Source organism: Lutjanus erythropterus, chromosome 8 (genome assembly GCF_056507025.1).
Source record: "Lutjanus erythropterus isolate fLutEry1 chromosome 8, fLutEry1.hap2, whole genome shotgun sequence".
Classification (NCBI taxonomy): Eukaryota; Metazoa; Chordata; class Actinopteri; order Lutjaniformes; family Lutjanidae; genus Lutjanus; species Lutjanus erythropterus.
Window position 1 is genome coordinate 25,272,710 of NC_139324.1, and position 21,410 is coordinate 25,294,119.

At 39.9% G+C, this 21,410-nt stretch overlaps 1 protein-coding gene across 3 annotated transcripts in view; it reads right to left on the reverse strand.

Moving 5' to 3' along the window:
- Positions 1-21,410, reverse strand: part of LOC146322903 (FERM and PDZ domain-containing protein 4-like) — a 59,021-nt gene that overhangs the window by 2,583 nt on the left and 35,028 nt on the right. For all 3 annotated transcript variants that reach the window (XM_084725032.1, XM_084725030.1, XM_084725031.1), the window contains exons 5-16: positions 21,252-21,297; positions 18,007-18,111; positions 15,242-15,349; positions 14,728-14,859; positions 12,987-13,106; positions 11,597-11,733; positions 11,055-11,181; positions 10,726-10,815; positions 8,562-8,744; positions 7,636-7,756; positions 6,552-7,538; positions 3,248-4,450 (exon numbers count right to left, since the gene is read on the reverse strand). In XM_084725032.1, the coding sequence (XP_084581158.1) occupies positions 3,248-4,450; positions 6,552-7,538; positions 7,636-7,756; positions 8,562-8,744; positions 10,726-10,815; positions 11,055-11,181; positions 11,597-11,733; positions 12,987-13,106; positions 14,728-14,859; positions 15,242-15,349; positions 18,007-18,111; positions 21,252-21,297 (3,359 nt within the window). The remainder of the gene's footprint in view (positions 1-3,247; positions 4,451-6,551; positions 7,539-7,635; positions 7,757-8,561; positions 8,745-10,725; positions 10,816-11,054; positions 11,182-11,596; positions 11,734-12,986; positions 13,107-14,727; positions 14,860-15,241; positions 15,350-18,006; positions 18,112-21,251; positions 21,298-21,410) is intronic.

Genomic DNA, 21,410 nt, shown 5'->3' on the forward strand with positions numbered 1-21,410 from the left:
CAATGTCTCTCTCCAGAAATCATGACACGGTAAGGCCCTGACCATACAGAGCACAGTTTTGGCAGTGAGAGGCGTCTTTTTTCACTTGTTTTATTATAAGCAGTGAGCGTTTTGCACGTTACTAATGCGCCGCGGGTGCTCAGAGTGCCTCACGTTTTTTGCAGGAGTGCTCTGAACGCTCTGAATGCCTCGGGTTGAAAAAGCTTAAACTCAAAGCAGAAAAGCGCCTGACATCATTTGCGTTTTCTCTCGTTGTCCAATTGGATAATTGATCGAGGGATGAGCCTTTTGTAATGGTGAGGGCAGAGTTTACAGAGGCTTGGAAATAACAGTCATGTGGGACAAACTAGAGGTAGCTGTTGCTGGATATACGGAGCTATAGTTATGATAATTTGAATAGAAAACAGCAGCCTGGAGGCAGGTATCTGAGACATGGTTTAAGTTGTTTCATTTATTTGAACTATGCTGTTAACAAGCAGTTCATGGTTTGTGTTAAGCTAATAGTAGCTCACTGTCAGCATCTCCCTGCTCAAGTTGCCTGTAATTTCTCATCTTTTTCACATGGATCTCTGTTTCCTTGTGTTCGGACTGGTATTTGGAAACAGCCTCTCACCCTTAATCAGAGTCTGTCTTGTCCGCCTGACAATTTTTTATACATATGTTCAAGTAGATAACTGCTAACTGCAAAATTAACCACTTCTAGGTAACAAAAATATAACGGTACCAATCTGAGTTTAGTTTATTTAACAGCAAAACCACTATTAAGCCAAGCTGATTATTTGGTTGCCTCGCAACGTAAAAAAACACTATGCTGCTCTTTAAAAAAAAGTGCACCTTGCATTTTGTAACCTGCCAGATGCGCTCTGTCTGATTGAGGCCTTACTCAAGATAATGAGCCGTTTCATGTGGGAACTATCTTCTTTTTAACGTCCACCACCTGTATCATGATGCAGAAGGAAGCGTGCATCTACTCACAGACGAAAGGCTTGTTCTTGTGACAGCGTGGGATATAAACATTAATGTCATCCACCTCGGTTGAGCTGTAACCTTTTGGCCATGAGAAGTTGCACAAGAAAGACGTATTTTTAGGTGCTTTTAGCACCATCCTCTTACGGTTGAGAGAAGGCAGACATCTGTATGGCCGATATCTCCAGAACTCTGCAGCTCACATCAAAACAATCTAAATGGCTAAACTGCACTACAGGTATGTAGTGTAAAGATATGTTTTTTTTATTTTGGAGGTGGTGAACTTTTTAAGATTTAACTTAATTCATAAAGGTTGAAATGGATGAAGAAAAAAAACAAAAGAGACATTTTAATAAATCTCCTAAATGCAGGCAAATAAGGGTAGGAATATATTTTGAAGATGTGATTCCCAACATCCTGAGCATCGAGTTGAAAACATTGTTTTAGAAGGTCAAAAATCCATACGATGCTGGTGAATGAAACTGTAAGTAATAATAGTACTACTGCTACTACAACTACTAATGATAATGATAATAAAAGTAATACATCTAATACACCGGGAACATCAGTTTGATTAGTCCACCACTTCAATTCAGACTTAGATGTTCATTGCAATTGTCCATGACTTTTCCTGTAGCGCCACCTGCAGGTCTACATTGTATTTTGTCCAATATTTTGGCTAATAACCAAATACCATTTTGACATTCCCATTACTCTGTCTCGTCACACTGTCTCCCTATTGGCTGTCCTGCCCTGCTGTTGGGCTTAGATGCTTGTCTGAGTGCTGTGACAAGAGGACCACTGAGTTTCCGCTTTTCCATGCCAAGTTTAGTTTCGAGTTATTGCCCGTGTGTTTGTCTACAAAAAGAACTGCTAGTGGAACACCGCCGAAAAGCGGTGACAGATCAAGCAGAGGTAGCTGGCTGAGTGACGAACATCGGAGCTGAGAGGAAAACAGGTGGGCTCACACACTTTACCTTTAGCCTTGCAGCCAAATGCTCAATTATCTTGTTGTTTTATATATGCACAGGTGGCCAAGCTGTGGAAGCCCTAAATGAATGTCCCAGGGTTGTGTTGCTGTGACAAGCCTCAGCTATAGCTAATGTTAGCATGTTAACATGCTAAACATTACACTTGTTAACATCAACATGTTATTGTCATTGTGAGTATGTTAGCATCCTGGTGTTAGCCGTAAAGATATAATAAATAGTAGGTAGAGGGTCACCCATAAGTCTTTGAAGCGGCATCATGAAGCTGAAGTGCGGTGGCTCTGGCAATAACCATCTCAGCAGTCCCTGATTTGGCTAATTCCTGGCTAATCCAAAATTGGGCAAAGAGGAGGACTGGGTGGAGCTGAGGTGGCCGAATGAAGCGGCTACCCAGCTGCTAGCCATCTGTGACAGTACCCGCCTGTCACTCAAAGCAGACATGCCCAGGATTATGCATTACTTTGTGCTTTTATATAATTTAAACAGGTAAGATGTATAAAAAAACACCTCCTGAATAGTTATCATGAATGGGGATCAAAGATATAGAGACCAAAGCCATTTTTTGTACCAGGCTGTAAACATGTTTCATATTTCTGCTGTTTAGTCTAACATTTTAATATGGGGGGTTTGTAGGGATGGTCTTGCTTTTGGAGTCTCAGGAAGCCATTTGAGGAACTGCAGTTTTGGCACTTCAGCATTAGCACCATTTCTCAGACCTGCTAATAATAACACACTGCGTTAAGCCTGTGTTAGCGTTTAGCTGAAACCACTGCTACGCCAAAGTGCAGCCTCAGACAGCTGCTACCATGACCAGACTCTTAGGCTTGTTTCTCGGTATAAAGTACGGCCACAGTTTGGTCAGTAAACTGGATGCACGGACATTTCGGAGCTACTGAGATGTAAATAACAGAGTAGATTACTTTGAATATTTAATTCAAACTGACATCAGGATGTATAAGCCAGAAAAGTTCAGGAAAACATGTGGAAGCTGCTAAAGCTCACTGAGAAGGACTTGATCAACAGGAAAGGGCGGGACATTTAGTGGTGAAAATCTGACTTCCTCCTCTTAGACTAACGACTGGACAATTTTGGCCCCTATTTCCTGTTCAAATAACACCAAAACTATCTGAATACCATGACCTAGATGTGAAAATGTGTTTTTGCGATTTTTGTGAACTGACCATTTAAAATATATTCCCTGTCCTTATTTGCCTGTAGTGACGTCCATTTATTTCCTTTCATGCATTTACACAGACATAGAGAAGACAGAGCACCTTCCTGTTTAGTTTTACCTGTGGTTTCTTTAATCTTGGGCATTCTGTGACTGCCGTCCCGTGTGATCGTGAACCCGGGCTCAGCACTGGTAGCTGCGTGGATCTTCCTCAGCAAGGTGGGGTCCATGGGATGACCAACCTTCCCCTGACCTGGGGGCCCATAAGCTCCCTGCTCAGCGGTTATATAACTCAGTCCCTTGAGCGAGGACTCCGACAGTACGTGCATATTGTCTGTGGCACAGAGGGGAGAATCCATGGGAGTGACGCAGCTGCTGCTGCCTGTGCTACAACCGGCATCTATAGAGGAACACTGTGAGCTCTGAAGGGAATGAACGCCTTCACTCTGTATGGACGACATGCGCTTGCTCACGTGGTACTCATATAACCGTGTGACGTCTTGCTCGGATGGGGGAATCTTAATTTGCTGCTGCTCATTATTTTGTGAGCTGACGTCTCCCTCTGCAGAGACGGGCCCTTTGGACGGGGAGCGGAGATGGGCATTTAAGTGTTGGCTTCTTTCATCTGAGTCCTGTTTCTCTCCCTTTACTGTCAACCTGTCTGCGTGGGAAGCCTGTGACTCATTCACACATTCTGGAGGGAGATTTTCTGCCATTTTGTTTCCAGGCGCTCTCTGCTGCTGCCATTTTTGATGCCTGTCTTTAAAGTGCGTTCGCCCCAGATCGAGCTGATTCATGTAATAAGAATCTCTCACAGTGAAAGCGTTGTACTTCCCAACAAGATGAGGCGGCTCCTCTTTAGCCGAGTCTTGAGACATCATGTGAGACCTATCGGAGGCTTCACAGGTCTCTCTGCTCTCTGCCTCCCTCTGTTTCCCTCTCTGCCTGCTCATTACTGAGCCCATGTGCATCTTTATGAAGTATTCACTCACTGATTTTATTTCCATTGTCTCCGGCTCCATCTCCCCGCCATCCGAGGGGAAAATCTGGGAGGAGGCGACAGCGGATGATTTCGCCTCCTCCTCCTGATGCTCCTGGGGGTTGTACTGCATAGCTGCCGTGCCACCATCAATGGGTGCGGTGACCTCTGTCTTCTCCTCATTCACGGCGTGGTACCCTTCTGTCAGGGCGACATGCATCCTCAGGTGGCTCTCTGAGTGTCTCTGAGCTGTGGCCAGCTCGGAGCTCTCTGTCATCTCAGAGGAGTTTGTCTCGTTGCCAGAATCTGAGGACTCGGGACTAAATGCTCGTGATATTTCTACACCTGTGTACCACAGAAAGACAAACACGTTGTTAACAACCTCATCTGAGGCACATGGAAAATATCACAGATCAGGAAATGAGTAGGGATGTAACAACATATCAAATATCGCAAAAAGAAATGCCTTGATACTGGCCTGTGACGATATCTACCGTGATATTACATGTTTAGTTAATTTTATTTTGTTTTATAGGACTGCTACCAACTGCTGCTTAGTTTTTGTTTTAATAATTCAAGCATTTATCGCCAAAGACAATTCGTGCCAAAAATCTGCACATGCTTAGGTCTTGGCTGGCTACTTTTATTTTGTTTTAGTAAAGAAAGAAAGCTGAAGCATTATAAGTTAAGTGGAAAAATAAATTTTATATGCACAAAAAATGCTGTGCACATCAGATGTATACTCAATTGAAATATAAATGCAACATTGTTGTTTTTGGTCCCATTTTTCATGAATTCAAGTGTAAGCTCTAAAATCCTCTTTTATGCACACAAAAGGTTTATTTCTCTCAAATTTTATTAACAAATTTGTTAAAATCTGTTCTGTTCTGAGCATTTCCACCAGATGTAAACAGGTTTTCCCTGAGAACTAAAGCGGGTGTGTCATATTCTACAGGTTGGTGTGCGTAGTGCAGATGACATCCTTGATTACAGTGGCTCTGCTCAAAACTGGTAGAAAGGCGGGCTGGTGCTAAATAACACCAAGGATCTTGAACTGAAACGGTTCGAGAACCACAGCTATTTTGGTAGAAGAGGGCCCAGTGCGGGCCTGGTCAGACGTGTGAATTAAGGGGCGCAAATTTGCGTCCATTCTTTGCATCAAGTTTAACACTGTTGACTGTGGAGGGGGTGGAGTCACAGCCTCAACCAATCTCCACCACAGCTGTGTATGTGTGACCTGGCCTATGTGAGTACTTCTTCGCCTCTGATTCAGTAGTACTTGTTGCCTCCGTTGGTTGGGATTAGATTTAGACATGAAGAGTGATTGGTTAGGGTTATCCTAAGAATATCAGGGCCGGCCAATCAGAGGCAGGACAGGGTGGGTCATGACTTCGCCTTCCTAGGAAAAATAATTGGTACATTAAGCTTTATGTGAAATAGACATAGTTCAGTGCCTTATAAATTACTTTTTGTGACCAGTCCAAAGCACACCTGTGCAATTAACATGCTGTATAAAGGAGAAGTGTTCACTAACATGGATTTAAACTAATTGTGAACAGAATTTGACAGGAATAAACCTTTTGTGTGCAGAGAAGATTATTTTTCTTCAACTCAAACAAAAATCTGTGCAGAAAACAGAAGTGTTACCTTAATATTTTAAGTGCATTTTTTAAAGTTGTCATTTATCTTTGTTATTGAGTATTGCAAAAATATTGTATCTGTAGAAACAGTATGTCCCTGCAACATTGCAATTGTGACATGGTAACAAAATAACTGCAACATTACAGTTACAACATTACTATTAGTTATATTGCTGCTACGTTGTTGCAACATGAACATGTCTGTTCAACATCCACAGCATCCTGTAATTTATATAATGACGTTGCTGCAATGTCACTAAAACATCACAACATCACCAAAAAGTAGTGGAAATGTTGACACAGAATTTCATTACAACTATGTTCTCGCAATGACTGTGTGTGTGTAAAAACTGCATTATTTATTGTGGTATTATCTGCTGCTGAGTTTTTAGTGTTGTTACATCCCTAGAAATGAGTCAAGTTCAGGGTAATGGCAGGATAATTCAGCAGGTAGGGGAGAAAAGGAGAAAATGATTAATTTCGAAGAACACTGATGAAAATAAATATAAAGTACTTATAACACAACTCTTTAAAAGGATCTGTTTTCATTGTTTCTACATTAGCAACTAACATCTGACATAATGCAGTGTGCAGTTAAGAAAACCAACAGAAATGATTCACAAAACAACAATAAATGATGACAAAATGAACTGATGCTGAAATGAATGAAGAAATACTCACACCAATGGAAACATAGAACAAAATGGGCTTTATTGAAAAAAGAAATCAACAACAACAAATGAAAAGTGAATGGCTGGAACATGCGTGGTGTTAATGGATGAACGTTACAATAGTGTAAGGAGAACCTGTGCTACTCTCGGACTGTGCTGGACTCTGCTCCTCAGACGCTGCGAGGGCCTCGAGCGCCTGTAAGGTGGACACCACTGCGTCATTCAGTGGCTCCCCGTGGCCCTCTGCTCTGTGGGTGGGCACTGAATCTATGAGAGACACCGGGATATCATTGCAGGCCCCCTGAGCCCGAGTCCCGGCCCCCTGCTGCTGCTGCTGCTCCTCCTCGTCGGAGCTGTCCCTGAAGCCAGGAGGAGGAGCGGCAATGGCCAGGTTAAGAGAGTGCAGCAGTACATCATTGTCCTCCTCGTCGTTACCCTCTGGCGGGGGAGGGAGGGAGGTCAAGTCGATGATGTCATCGCTGGACCCTGAGAGCGAGAGCAACATCGGCTTGTCAATGTCACTCATCACTATGTCCTCTTCGCAGCTGATGTCATCCTCGTCCTCCGCGTCATCTGTCGTCTCCGCGTAGCAGATGTCGTGCAGCAGCGGCTCCTCGATGCACTCAGTAGGACCAAAGATTTTGGTGGCGTACTGATACCCGTCCCCGTCTTCTATGGCATCCATCATCTTATAGTCGTCCTCCAGACGTCTGTACATGGGGCTGTGATTGTCGTGACTCTCTGGGCCCTCGTCCATCAGTCTCTGGTAGCCCAGATTTTGGGGATTTACACTGTCTAAGGGAGGATCTCCAAATATGAAGGAGACCTTAGCGCTCCTGGAGGAGTCTTGGGGTTTCGGCCGTGGGATGTTGAGGTAAGTTTGGGAGCAGGGGACTCTGCAGCACTCCACTCTCTCCGCCATGTGCATCGAGTGCTGCGGTTGGTGGATCTCGGTGATGTAGACCGGCTGGCCTTCACACCTCCCATGGTCGAGGTATTCGCACTCCTGGTCAGAATATTCCTGGATGCTCTTCTGGTTGTTTCTCTCCTCACATGCTTTATGAGGCGTGCTGTATGTGCACTCGATGGGCTGGTAGTTCTGTTTTACTCTCGCCACGTGGCCTGCAAAGAGGAAACAAAACTGAAACAGGTCTATTTAAAAGACAAGACTTTCTGATGAGTCATCTGGTGATGATTTCAAATGTATGTGTTAACATACCGTCTGTGTTTTTGGCCACGTTGAAGATGGAGCGGCGAGAGTCCACCAGTAATCTGTAGTAGCCAGCAGTCAAACAGGCCAGATTCATTGCATCAACAGATTCCATTAAGAGAGTGATGGGCTGTGAAAGAGGCAGATAAGCAGATGACAATGAGTGCAAAATAAATGGGAGGGCATGGCTGCAGAATGAGGTTATAATGACTGCTGGACAGAATTAGTGTTGTTGGGGAAAACCAGAGAAAATGTACCACTGACTCTTGAGAATAGGGACACAACCCTACAACCCTAAATATATCTTTTATTATATATAATAAATGATCAAACGTGGGTTTTACAACTTGTAACAGCTTTCAATTGATTAAATTTTTTATTAAACAGCATTTTTTGTGGCAGAGGCTTGCATTTTGTCAACTCCATCACACACAGTCATATTATAATATAAAACATGTATAAAAAAATGAGGATTTTTGTTGCATTAAATACAAGATACTTTAATAAGCTGTAAACTAAAAAAGTTTGATGTGTTTTTTTCAGGAAATAAATATTATAATGTTGCCCACTTTCTGTTGATAATGTAATCTGTCTTTGCAATAAACAACAAATGCAATATAATTTATAACACAAAGAACACATGATATTTTTTTAGGTGAAATCATCTTATACATCCTAAAGAGCATATATTTAATGAATATTGCAGAAAAAACTTATTTTCAGACTTTTTGACTTGGGGGGGACTAAGTGGGGACTGATTTACATTTAATTAATTAATTAAATTTAATTTTTTAAATTAAATTTTAAAAAGTACTAATTTCAAACATTGAGTCATTTTTTGGTAGGAAATTATTTGTCCCAATTCTAAAGAATGGTTGAACCAGTCAGCACATGCTTACTTGCTGTATATTTTAAAAAGCAGGAGGTTTATTAACCTTTACGTCCAGAACATGCAGCTCCACTCTGACCCTGTTCTCGTCCTCTGTGTACATCTCAATGCGGTTGACATGGCTGAAGTCAGCCAGAAGAGCCACGAGGTTTGTTTTGGTGTTGATAACATGGCTGATGCCATATTTAGGCCCCACCAGCAGCGTCACCTCTGTGTGCTTCTCGCCTTGCTGTAAAAGAGAAGAGAGAGTCAGTACATATAGCAGCATGTCATCTGGTTAGGGCTACACTGAATAGCTTGAAGTTTGATTCATGATGTTGAGATTCAAATTCTAAATTGACATATGAATGATGCACATTTTTTTGTTTGTCTGTTTTTTGTTTTGCACGTCTTTATATTCTGTTTAAACCAGGTATTGTCAGTTGCAGATAAAGATTTAGCTATGCTAATATTTTTAGTATTGTAGTGGAAACTATATGGATCAAAAAGCTTTGGACAGAATCATTTCTATACAAATTCTGTTTAGATAATTCTCTCATAGTAATCAAGTCTGCTTAACCGTGTTCATTTTAGGTCCTCTTACGCATTGACAACAAATAAATAAAAAAAAGGCTGAACTAATGCAATATTTTTTTTTTTACTTTACTCCCATGATACTTTGTCTTGTGGTAATCTGCTGGCTACCTGAGGCAGGTGGAGGGTGCACATTGAAAACATGATAGGAAAAGAAAGCTATTTACCCTACATGAAAAAGTCTAGTCTCCTCGAAGCGTAAGGTAAAGTGCAAAAACTGAGCTGCAGATGCAACATATTTTATATTCAGTACTATAGCTACTGTATTATAGTGCATTTAAACCACTTTAGTTAACAGATGGTGCACTCAAATCATACACAGTACAATGATTTAATCTGTATAGTATTTTGAAAAGCTTTGAAACAGCAGTAAAATTCAGTAAATAGCAAAGCTGTCAGTGACTTTTTTCATTTAATAAATACACAGATATCAATTAGATGCTTATCTGCATGAGAAATAAAGAGAAAGATTTTTAAAAATTCATTATAATTATCATCTGTTTATAGTGATGAATTTGACCTGGACAGATGGGATCAATATAAAACTGTATAGTATTTGTAGAAGTAGATTCCAGTGGTGGCTGTGTAGGATTGTTTCCAGTCTGATCCAAACATTTCCAATAAATCCAGAGTGTCGTTAAGTCCAAAAGTCTAAATTTATTGAAAAATAGGCATGTAATCATTTGCAAAATTCACATGGTTTTATCTAAAGATATATTCAGTTTCAATCCATGTTTGTTGGTATTAAGCCTTTCAAAAATAAAATTTTCACTGCCATCAAAAACTATTTGCTCTCTTGCATGCTGCATACAAATGAAGGCACGTACCTTTATTAATGGGACATTCTAGCAGCAGTCTAACAGCGCCATAAATTATTATTAATAAAATATACATTATCCATTAAAGAAGGTTGATTCAGAGTGTCGACCTGTCAGTTTAAAAAGTTAGTTAAATGTAAGATTTTTTTTATTTTTCAACTGTTTAATTAAATTTAAAGTCACTGCAAGAATATTTTAACTGATGTCTCTGTATGATTAATGTAAGAAAACACAACCATCTGCAGGAAGATTGTTTATTTCTATATAGTTATTCTTAATGCCTGCCGCCAGGTTGGATTCTCCTTGAAATCAGATGAAATGAGTTTACATTTTCACAGCCAAAGTTACAGTGAGAGGTACATAAGCTAGTTAAAAAGAAAGCAGGAGGAGATTTTTATTTAGATAATTTTATTTTTGACGTTATATTTTGTGGTTATGGTGGTGGAAACACCACCGCTTTTTTGCCCATAGCAATGTCTTAAATAACATAAAATTAAAGTTCCTTGTAGCAGCTTTAAGGCCAATTTTTCAACAAAACTATACATCAAATGTGAAAATATAGGCATACTCTTCTGAGTAAATGCATATATTGGCAGTTCAAAATTACAAGTAGTGCAAAATGACAGTATGTTTAAAGCACAAATCTCCCTTCAATCCGATGAATCACTTAATTCAGTTAACATTTTTTTCATCAAAGTTTGATTCTAACACCTCAAAAGAAGCTTTTAATGTTAAAAAATTGTAATAAATAAACATTTGGTACTTTTCTGCCATATACTGGCTGCATATAATGTGAAGCAGCAGGATGGTTTCACTCACAATTAGTGTGGATTTAAACACACGTCCTCCATACAGCCTCAAGTCACTGAGGTACTTCAGATAATGAACCTTTGCCTGCAGGGCGGTCAGCTGGAGAGGAGAGGAAAAAAGAGACACAAGATAAGATACAGACTGGAATTATTAAAATGAGGTATTCACAGCAGAATGTGTTAAGAAAAAGGTGTAACATTATCAGTCCAGCATCCGCACAGTTCTACAGCCACATTATTTTTAAACTTAACACTCCACTAGGTGGTGGTAAAGAGTCTTTTCAGCTGGGTAAACAGAGCGAGATGAAGAGAGAAACAGGAGGAGGTAGCACACTGTACCTTTTTACCAGGCGGCACCAGGTTCTGGTTGGTTTTTAGGATGTGAGTGAGGGCTTTTTTGATGTTCTTCTCTTTCATGCTCGACAGCACAGCAGGGGGCAGGAACAAGGCTAGACCCCACTCCTTCCTGCAGACGCGCAATTGATAAAGATTAAAGAAGGTCATTCCATCGCTATGACAAACAGTCAAGTCATCATTCTTCACCCACAGGTGGCGCATTGATTAACTGACAGGGTACAATCAGAGTCGTTAGCTAACCAGCAGGGATGGATCCTCTGGCACTGCAGCAGAACAACACTGTGAGAACGTTACGGGTTTCACTGTGTAACAGCACTCTGGACATATTAGTATTCACTACAATCTGAGGAAAGAGGGTTCCAAAAGGGTTCAACCTGAAGGGCTGGGGTTCTACTCAGAAGCACTTGCTCCTGAAGAGGAAAGGGTTCGTCAAGAGTCCTTTGTAATGTAATGATAATATAATAAGTCATGAGAAACAACAAAAGAGTTCCGGCGTGTTACAGTGTGAAATCCAGTCTACTTACTCGATATACTTGAGGGAAACTTTCTGGGACTGCTTGGTGTTGATGGTTAGAATGTACATTTGCAGGGCAGCAAGATGGAGCGCTGTGTCGTATTTCAGCTCTGACCCAAATCTCTCCAATACCACGTCATTACAGCTCTGAAGAAGCCGGAGAGGGAGAGGAGGGGAGGAGGAGGAGGTTACACTTCAGTTACTCTTCTTATCATGAAATACAAGACAACAACACACCTACAGCAGCCATGTGTTTGCCAAGGCCTCTATTATAGACTAAAGATGAGACAAGGTCCTCGTGGTGGGATGTTTAAGATTAACATCTTTACAAACTTTCACCATTAACTACACTGTATGTATTAAAGGGACAGTTCAGATTATTTGAAGTCAGTTTGCATGAGGTACTTATCCACAGTGTGTATATGGTGTATTATGTGCAGTAGATGCCGTCATTTTGGAGAAGCAGCAGGAGTACTGGTGTAGGAAACTAAGCAGTGTACCGCTGTGGACAAAAAAGTTTCGCCAAAAATTATTCATATCAGTTTAAGTGTACACAATATTTAGAATATTTCAGTGCTTTATTTTGCTGTCAGGCTGCCTATTCTGGTGGGAAACGGCTGTTATGTAATCCATATAGTCCACTAGCGAAATCATCAACTTTACCTCGTAGACCACAAGAGCCGCTGGTCTACCGCTGTTTCAGTCTGTTGGTTAGTTTGTGTTATTGCATGATTTTGATGCTTTGAAAGACTAGTAAGGATTCACCAAAGTCTCACAATAACACAAAAAAATGAAGGTAGTCCAGCAGCTCCTGAGTTCTGCAAGGTAAAATAACTAATTTCACCCATGGAGTTTGGTTAGTTTGGAAAGAAAGAGCGATTATTGCCTTGTATAACAGCAGTTTCCCATCTGTCTGCTGCTGTTTTCTCTCTGACAGCACAGTAAAGCAGTGGTTGTTCTAATTATGGCATACACTTAAACTGATATTGATTTTTTTAGGTGGAGATTTTATCAATCCAAACTGTGCAATATCAATATCTCAGTCGGGTGTATTATCATTTTGACTGTGCAGTGTCAGTATTTCTTATTTCCAGTGGTGTAAACTGTTCTTTATATTGTACTTTACAACCTATTTTAGTTCCTATATTAGTTCCTCGTGTTTAAAAATATCCCCATTGTGGGACTAAAAAAGGAAAGTCACTAAAATGCCTTCTGTTGCTGACTCTGTCCACAGCAGTACTCCTCTCTGCTCCTAACTGGGGCGTTCTGACAGCCATATAATGTTGTTGATATATTTACTATCATTAAGTTCCTCATACAACCCCACTTTAAATAATCCAGACTATCCCTTTAAACTATACTGTATGTGTTAAGTGTTATCTGCATCTTCTGATACTCACCTGAACATAGAGGTACTCAAATGCTACTGCGTCTCTCCTCAGCAGGTCCACAGGATCCTTTGGGACAAAAGTGATGCGAAAAAAGCACTTCATCTTGTGTGACCCTGGCCTCTGTGTCACCTGGAGCACCGGTCAGAAGATAAGGAGGGACTCATTAGTCAAGCTTTTGCCTCCGAAAAAAAAAAACAGTGCGTTTAATTACTTGCAACATGTGAGATGAACTAAGATCACAGAGTCTGTCAGAATGAATATACAGTTTTGACAGCGATTCAAGGAGAAATTTGAATTATTGCGAAATAAGCTCATTGCTTTCTTCATAGCTGAGATTAGATGAGGTGTGTGTTTATGTAAGCCAGAAGCAACCAATGTCAGCCATTTACATCATGACATCCATCGAGCCATCAATCAAACACACAGAGCCAATATTCATTAGCTAGCTAGTTAGCAACAGCATGTTACATCAGTGTTTGCCATTCGTAGTTAACTGCTAACAGTAGTGCTGTTAGCTCAGTTAGCAAATCAGCTAAATTAGCTGAATTTGTATTGTATTCCCTGTTGTCAAACCTCCATCTGCCTCAGAGGTTATGTTCAGTTAGCGGACCACTGTAGCTGCATGGCAGTGGGGCGTAACACACATTCAGTGCTACTGGCTACTGTAAAAGCCAATCAATATCTGCTGCTAGTTTCTCTCTAACTGCCTGCTTTTACAAGAAATGCATAAATATGCAAAGCAGATAGAGAGCCGAAGTCAGTTCCCTTTTGGTTTGTCTCATTGGACCTTACATCAGACAAAATAGGAAGTTTAGGAAGTTACGGAAAGAGACAAATCATTCTTTGATCCTGTTAGAATTGTGCCATAAATTAGTCAGACGATATTTGTCAGTTTAAAGAGTTTGGGGTAGGTTTGTTGTAGGTTAGTTTAGTCTTGTGTGAAAGCGCCCAGTGAATTACATATCTCATCTCGCACCACATACATCACTAACATCTCTGTCTACTGTAACGTATCTTACCTGAAGTGTTTTATCTAGTGACTCCTGGTCCTTTTATCAGCCAGGAACCAAAACAACAAGCAAGACCTGTTGCTCGTGTGACTATATCCCAGTACAAAAACACACAGGCAATGTAGCTTCAGCAGCTAATATTAGTTTTTGGAGGTAGAAAGTCATGACATCACTTACGTGATTTCTGGCTGTGTAGTCTTTCTCACTGCGTATCTTCACAGTGTTATACATCAACAGTTTTACGACTAACGCCGACTTTATCAACTTGTAAAATTATCTTTTCAGTTGACAAACATATGTGTAGTTCATGGCACAGTTCAAACGTGATCAAAAAAATATCTGTCGTTCATATTTTTGTGAAGCAAGGTCCCATGGTGGTCCATCAGAGGGGGAGAGACTTTGCCTCGCCATAGCACTCTGCTCTCTGTTTCATGTGGACTTTAACTATAAAAACAAGAAGATGTGATTTTCTTGAAGGTCTATTTCAGAGACGTATTGATCTTGACTAGCTCTTGGCAAGACAGTGAATATTTCACAGAAGGTCAAACTAGCCTTTAAACCTTAACCTAAACCTTTAACATTCTTCACGTATAACCAGTCAAACTGATAAAGAGCCTGCTGTTTCACTCCTGTTTTACAACAGCATGAATACAAAAATCCCTTACCCATCTGTTTTGCCTTCAAGTGTATTATTTAAGTGCCTGTGTCCTGTTTAGAAGCACTCATGAGAGCCGTCTCACCTGAGTTAGCATCTCCTGCTCATGCAGGAGCATGAGTTTGCTGGCAGATCCCTCCGCTCTCTGCTCCAGCATCAGAGAGAAGTGCTCGATGCTCTTAATGGATAGCTTCTCTTGCAGGGTCAAGATAACATCCTTTCACACAGACAAAGTCATGGTTAATGCAAAATGAGAGCCGTGCAGATGCAGCAGCCTGCTCGTGCTCAGCTCAGTGCCATGACCATAAATCATTTTCACGGTTGAACGCACAGACAAAAAGTAACGTGACCACCGCTGAACATACAATCAGAATTTCAGCTAACGAAGGAAATGTGAGTTGCTGACTGAGTACTCCACAGTTTCACAGTTAATTACTTTCAAATGCTTTTTGTTTGAATCATAATTCAAGTTCAGATAAGGTTCTGAAGGCCATAATGAAAGGAGTTTGAGCTTTATCATGTGCAGAGCATCTGTGCATAACATTCAATATTTAAACTGAACATAACTTTACACAACTGCATTTCTTTACGGCACCTACCTTAATGGATGTGTTGCTGTCAAATTTAAATGATTTAGTCTGCCCGTTCTCCAGGTACACCTTCAGAACATTTGGCATAAAAAGAAGGGAGTTGTCCTTCACCGTTTCCTGAGGATGGATTAAGAATCATTTGATCAACAAATCTCACTTTTCACTTTTGAGAGTTGTTTATATGCTGTAGTTAAAGTGCATGGGAGTTCAGTTTGAAAATTCTTCAATTAGAGCATGATTGCACATTCAAGAGCTCAGTATGAAAGTGACTCGGGGGATTAAAGGAAAATTAAGCGAATAGTGCCACATGTTGGGAAAGACACTTATTTGCTTTCCTGCTAAGATGAGAGAACTGATAGCACTCTCACTCTCACCACACTCTGTATGGTAATTATGAAGCTGCAGCCAGGAGATGCTTAGCTTAACACAGAGACTTGCAGAGCGACTCATTTCTACACAATAAACAAACATTATAATGTATAACATGTTAATTAGTGAGCTTTTCAAGGTCCAGCGGGAATTATCTGCAAATATGGCAGAAATTACATGTTTTAGTATATAAATACATCAAAAATAAGAACTGTTGTGTTTTTGTTTCCTTCTATATCTTTACATCTACAGAGGGTGCAGGTCCTCTTCCATGGAGACCACCATGTTTCTACAGTAGCCCAGGATGGACATACCAAACATGGGCTCTAGATAATCAGCATTATGGTTGCCCTCTGAGGGGCGGTTGTAAATGTAAGATTATATAGATTATCTACTTGTTATCATATTTCATAACTGCCTCTGCACTTGATCGTTATCGGTTTTAGTAATACCATAAAAACTAATTTACTTTATAAATAAGAATTTGTTCTTAATAACTTGCCTGGTTCAATAAAGGGAAAATAAATAAATAAAATAAAATAAACCTACTCTGAAAGCAGAAGTCGGAACTATTACAATTTATTTACAAAAATGTGGTCAGGGCATATTTTTATACACTGCTTCAAAACTGCACTAAAAACACTTTCTATTTCTATTTCTCCGACAATAAAGCTGGATTTCATTGCTGCATCACTTTTTTCTGCAACTGTTCTGTTGAAAACACAGGTTGCCTATTAATTCTTGGATTTTTTGATGCTTTTCTCGGCGGCTAACATTAGTTAATTGGCTCCATGTTTCATCTCAAAGTGTCGCTGTATACATTTTATTCCTTTGGCACTGTCTCTGCCTCGTTACAAAGAAGACATACTGGCTTGTCTTTATTAAGCGCAAACGTGTATTTGCTTTCCCATCTCTCATTAAACTGCCATCCCTCTGAGTCAACATTTCTTTTCCTGGACACTTTGTAACGTTACTACCTACAGCCACTCATTGGAGTGCTACAGCTGGAACTGACTGCATGATATTCACGTGGTATATTGTGTATACTGACATCTAGCACCTAAACACCTTCAGTATTCAGATGACAAAATCTGGGTGCATTCTGGGACGCATAATCCGCACGGCTAAACAATAAGGAATGCCTGCTTGCCCGGTGAAAGTAAAATGTCATGTCAGGCTAGTAAATCTGCCAACTGACTTGCCCAATCTATTTTGATAATCATTTAACGGTTAAAGTTTCATGCAAAATGGCAAAAAACGGTTTTCAGACTCAAATATGGAGATTTCCGTCTTTTCTCTATTTATTATCATACTAAACTGAATGTCTTTGTTTTAGAATGACAAATTGAGACATTTAAAGACATCACCTTGGACTCTGAAAAACTGGGAAGGACATTTATACAATAATTCTCTAGTCTTTGTTGTTATTTGATAATCGCTAATAAATAAAACAGTTTCTGTAGAGGCAAGTAAAAAATTACTTTGGGCAAGTAAATTTCTAACTCACTTGTCCAAATGGAAAAGTGACAAAAAATTTAAACAAAACATAAATGTTGAACCTTGCATCCAAAACATGGAATATAATTGTATTGCACAAATTCTGTTCTTTGCAAGCTCTTGTGGGCCACATGAAATCAGATGCTGAGCTGGATTCAGTTCCGCTGGGCTTTACTTTCAAACATGGGCCCTGCACGCTTGGAAGGGGAGAGTCAGGGGAGAGTTTTTACCTCTGGACACATCCTGCTGCTTCCCGTCTTAATGGTAAGCTACGTTTTCCAGACTCTAGCTTCATCTTTAACAGACACTGAAACAGTGCGAGAGTGGTATTGATTTTCTCATCTGTCTCTCAGTAATAAAGCAAAATAGTGTATTTCCCAAAATGTCAAACTATTTCTTTAAACTTTTAAGTGACCTATTGCGATCCTTTGTCGCATTTCATTTCATTTGCAATGCAGTGAAAGCAAAACAAAGGATCAAGACAGTTCATCTTCTTCGATAATCGCTGTCTGCTTTTATTCCTGATGCTATCATTTGTGCTCAGAGGATATGGCTCCCTGATAGTCTTCTGACTTTGTGGATGTTCTCAAAAAAAAAAAACAAAAAAAAAAACACCTCTCTGTGTGACACATCTGACAAATCAGGGAAGCTCTCTGTGAAAGAGAGCGTCCCTTTTTTTTCTGTCAATCATACCTACATGCTGTTTCATCCCCGCTATGGTGGTGTGATGAAAAGAAATAGGAGCAGGGGGTGTATTTCTTGCTCATGCGTGTCTTCATTTTACAGTTAGTGATTTCTAATATTTTGGGTCTGTGCTCTGCCAGCGTTTAGAGTTCGAGTCTGCTGCTGTCGTCTCCTGTTCAAAGTCCCGATGTGTACAGAATGAATCAGTGTCCAGTGTGACTTACGGGGACCTGGCCATTGATGATGACCTCCTCGGCGAAGCGGACTTTAACAGGATTAGTCTTTAACTTGGCCTTTTTGGCTGCGCTGATGAATGCCGATTTGGGCGACTTTTGGAGGGAAAGAAGAGAGAAAAAGAGAGAAAGAAATGAGACCTAAAGGACAATCGGTTAGTCTGGAGATGAGTCATGTATTTTTTTTCAGCTGCACACAATTCAAGGACATGCTCCCTTCTTACAACATGACAACCTCCCATTTCTCCACTCAGTGCTGATGCAATTAAGGTGGCTCTGTGTAAGGGCATGAGAGGGAGGACACCCTCACTGCTGGTGTGCCATCGAGGCTGCAAAGAAACGGCTGGTAAACGGAAGCAATTACAGGCCGGATTATTAGAGCTGCTTGGTCCTCTGGGTATTGTGGAATACTACACCGATGTTTTTCTGCAAATTAAAGCCACTTTTTTAGGTGGCTGTTAAAATACTCAACATTTATCATGCTAAGCCTCTCTAAACAACAGGATTAGCTGAAATGCATGATGAGTAGTTGTATTACTTTTTAATCAATTTAGACAGCAAATTTTTAGATTTAGTTTTATTCATATTTTAGTCATCTGAATTGTTTTAGTTTTAGCCTAGTTTAATTGACAGAGTATCATGAGATCTACTATAGATATCTACTACTGAGATCAGGTGTGATTAAAGTTTAATGTGTTATTTAAATTTTTCTCTAGACATTCCAAACTCATTATATACTCCGCTGGAAACATCTATTAACCTCTCAATAACATTAACTTTAACATTAAGTATAGTACTTTACTTAAAATAGGCTATACAATCAGTGTTGGACACGTTACTGAAATTTAGTAATTAGTTACAGTTATTAGTTACTACTCTCAAAAGTTATTGAATTACTGCAGTATGAAAGTAATTAGTTACTTTTCTATGTCTGCTTCAATTCTCTTATTAATGCGCACATGCGCTATCGCTGTAGTGTATTATCACTGTATTTTGGTGACAACAATTATTTATTTATTTCTCATTGTGCCCTTTATCGCTGAATTGGGGAATTTTAATACTCCTGACCAACAGGTGGCAGTACTGAGCTTACATTCCTCCATGTAAGCTACACCTTTAACGCCTTTGTTTTAGGCCGTAGGGTTTGGTAGAAGAAGAAAACAGATGGTTCTAAACATTTTATATGAAACTATGATGAAAAACAGGCTGACATCACTTGAAGTGATGATACATAATAGAGAGCAGAATTGCCTGTTTGTCTGCTACATCTGTTATCCTCTGCAGTTGTCTGCTGTTTTCAGATAATACAAAAGTAACAAGTGAAATTTATCCATACGTCTGTTCTGTTCTGCTCTTTCTCCCACATGCTGACATCTCTTTTTTAATTTTGTTTTGGGCTTTTATGCCTTTAACTGACAGGACAGCTGAAGATATGACAGGAAATGGAGAGAGAGAGTAGGGGAGTGACATGCAGCAAAGGGCCTCGGGCGGGAGACGAACCCATGACTGCTGCAGTGGACTCACAGCCTCCGTACATGGGACGCACACTAACCACACCAACTGAGCTACCCAGGCGCCCCATGTTGACATTTCTATACACTTCATGACATATGAAGCGCTTGCTGGTGACTCCTTGGGTGGCTCAGTATTATCTGTTGTGTACATGTAATAGGAGTGAGAAAAAAAAAATTCTCTTGAGTATCGTAATTCTTTTTTTTTTTTATGATTCCTGAATCTACTTTTTTACAGCTGAATTGATTTTTAACTAGCGCTTGGCCCATTAGCTGGATGCTAACACATAATAGGAATTCCCATTGGTGCGTTAATGTAATTAGCATTGCAATGGCAGTAACATCTTAACAAACAAATCCATTTCGCTTCACATGCTTGACAAAAACGACGTGCGCTCAGACTTTAAGGTGTATTTTTCCTGTGATATGTGGGAACAAACTAATAGCTGCTGACTTCACATTGCAAACTCAGTTAATTACTCTGGCTTCAACACTTCAGGCTTACCAGCAACAGCAACCTTAAAAGGTCAAAACTCAAACTCAAAATACAGCTACTACTTGAAAGAGATATTGTGTGCTAGGAGATGGCAGCACATATTTATATTTAATATCTTATGTATTGGTCACTACTTGATGAGTGATGATTTACATTTCATTTGCCACTTTTATATGCAGTCAAGTTCGGGGGTTTGAAAGGACGGTTTTAAAGCTCAATTTCACGTGAAGAATTGTAAAATTCTAATGTTGTGTTGTGTGCAGCTTTTAGGAGCTCCATTCATTTTGACCTTAAACATCTTATGGCACCAGCTTGATGAGCAGGAACAGCTAAAGTCTTTTTCAAAAACTATTTAATTTATTACTTTTATATCCAGTAAAGCAATGATGCTGCTTAAGTAAAACTCAAAGACTGAAAATGAAATCTGTCTCTCAAAGTGTATGACTGAACTTTTTCCTCTGGTCTAGTGTTAAAAAAGCAAACAAAAATTGCAATAAATCATGATATCGAATCATAGTATCGAATCAGCAGATATCGTCCCAGCCATAGCATGTAACCTCCCCACCACACAAAATGATTGGCTCTCTCCCTGACTCATCCCTCCCAAACATTTTTGTCTCATTTTCATTAATTGATAAAAGTATATTGTGCAATAGTTATTGTTATCATAGATTTCACTTTTTATGTAGTTATCGTCTTGTTTTCAGCATTAATAAAATATTATTGATGAATGATATAAAGGCATAATTTGTCTCACAGAAGATAGAGAATTATCAGATTTCATCTCAAGAAACAGCATATATGTTATTTTCTGTGAGCAGAAACTTGATGATTCGTATTTTTGGAGGAAATTCAAGAATAATTCCAGTGACTTATCATGTGAACTGTAAACAAAGGCCGAATATATGCTCATGGCACTGTGTTCACCACCATCTGGTGCTCTGTGAGCGGTGGTAAGTGTTGATGTGGCAGGTTCATCTGAGGTCTGTCTTGCGAGGATCTGACGCCACAACATGAGAAGACTTGGAAAAGACTGCAGCAATTGGACTCCCTTTGAGTTAGCGGGGCTCTAACACTCAGCTAAGGCATTACTGATCGTCTGATACGGTGCCAGCACAAACATATGGTATGATTAATGAATAGCTTTCATAGAGTCAACAAAAAATCAGCTCCACAAACAGCCTATTGGAATGCACTTGATTTCATTCATAGAAGATGGAGAAACTCACTGGGTACGGCTGAACGACGGTCAACAATATGGACTCCTTGCAGCTCCTGAAAGACACAAAATATATTTATAATGAAAGATTTATTTTTAAATAAAAATAAATCTTAAATAACCATAATAGTGTAGTTAAGGCAAATCAGGGAATATTTCAGTTGTTATT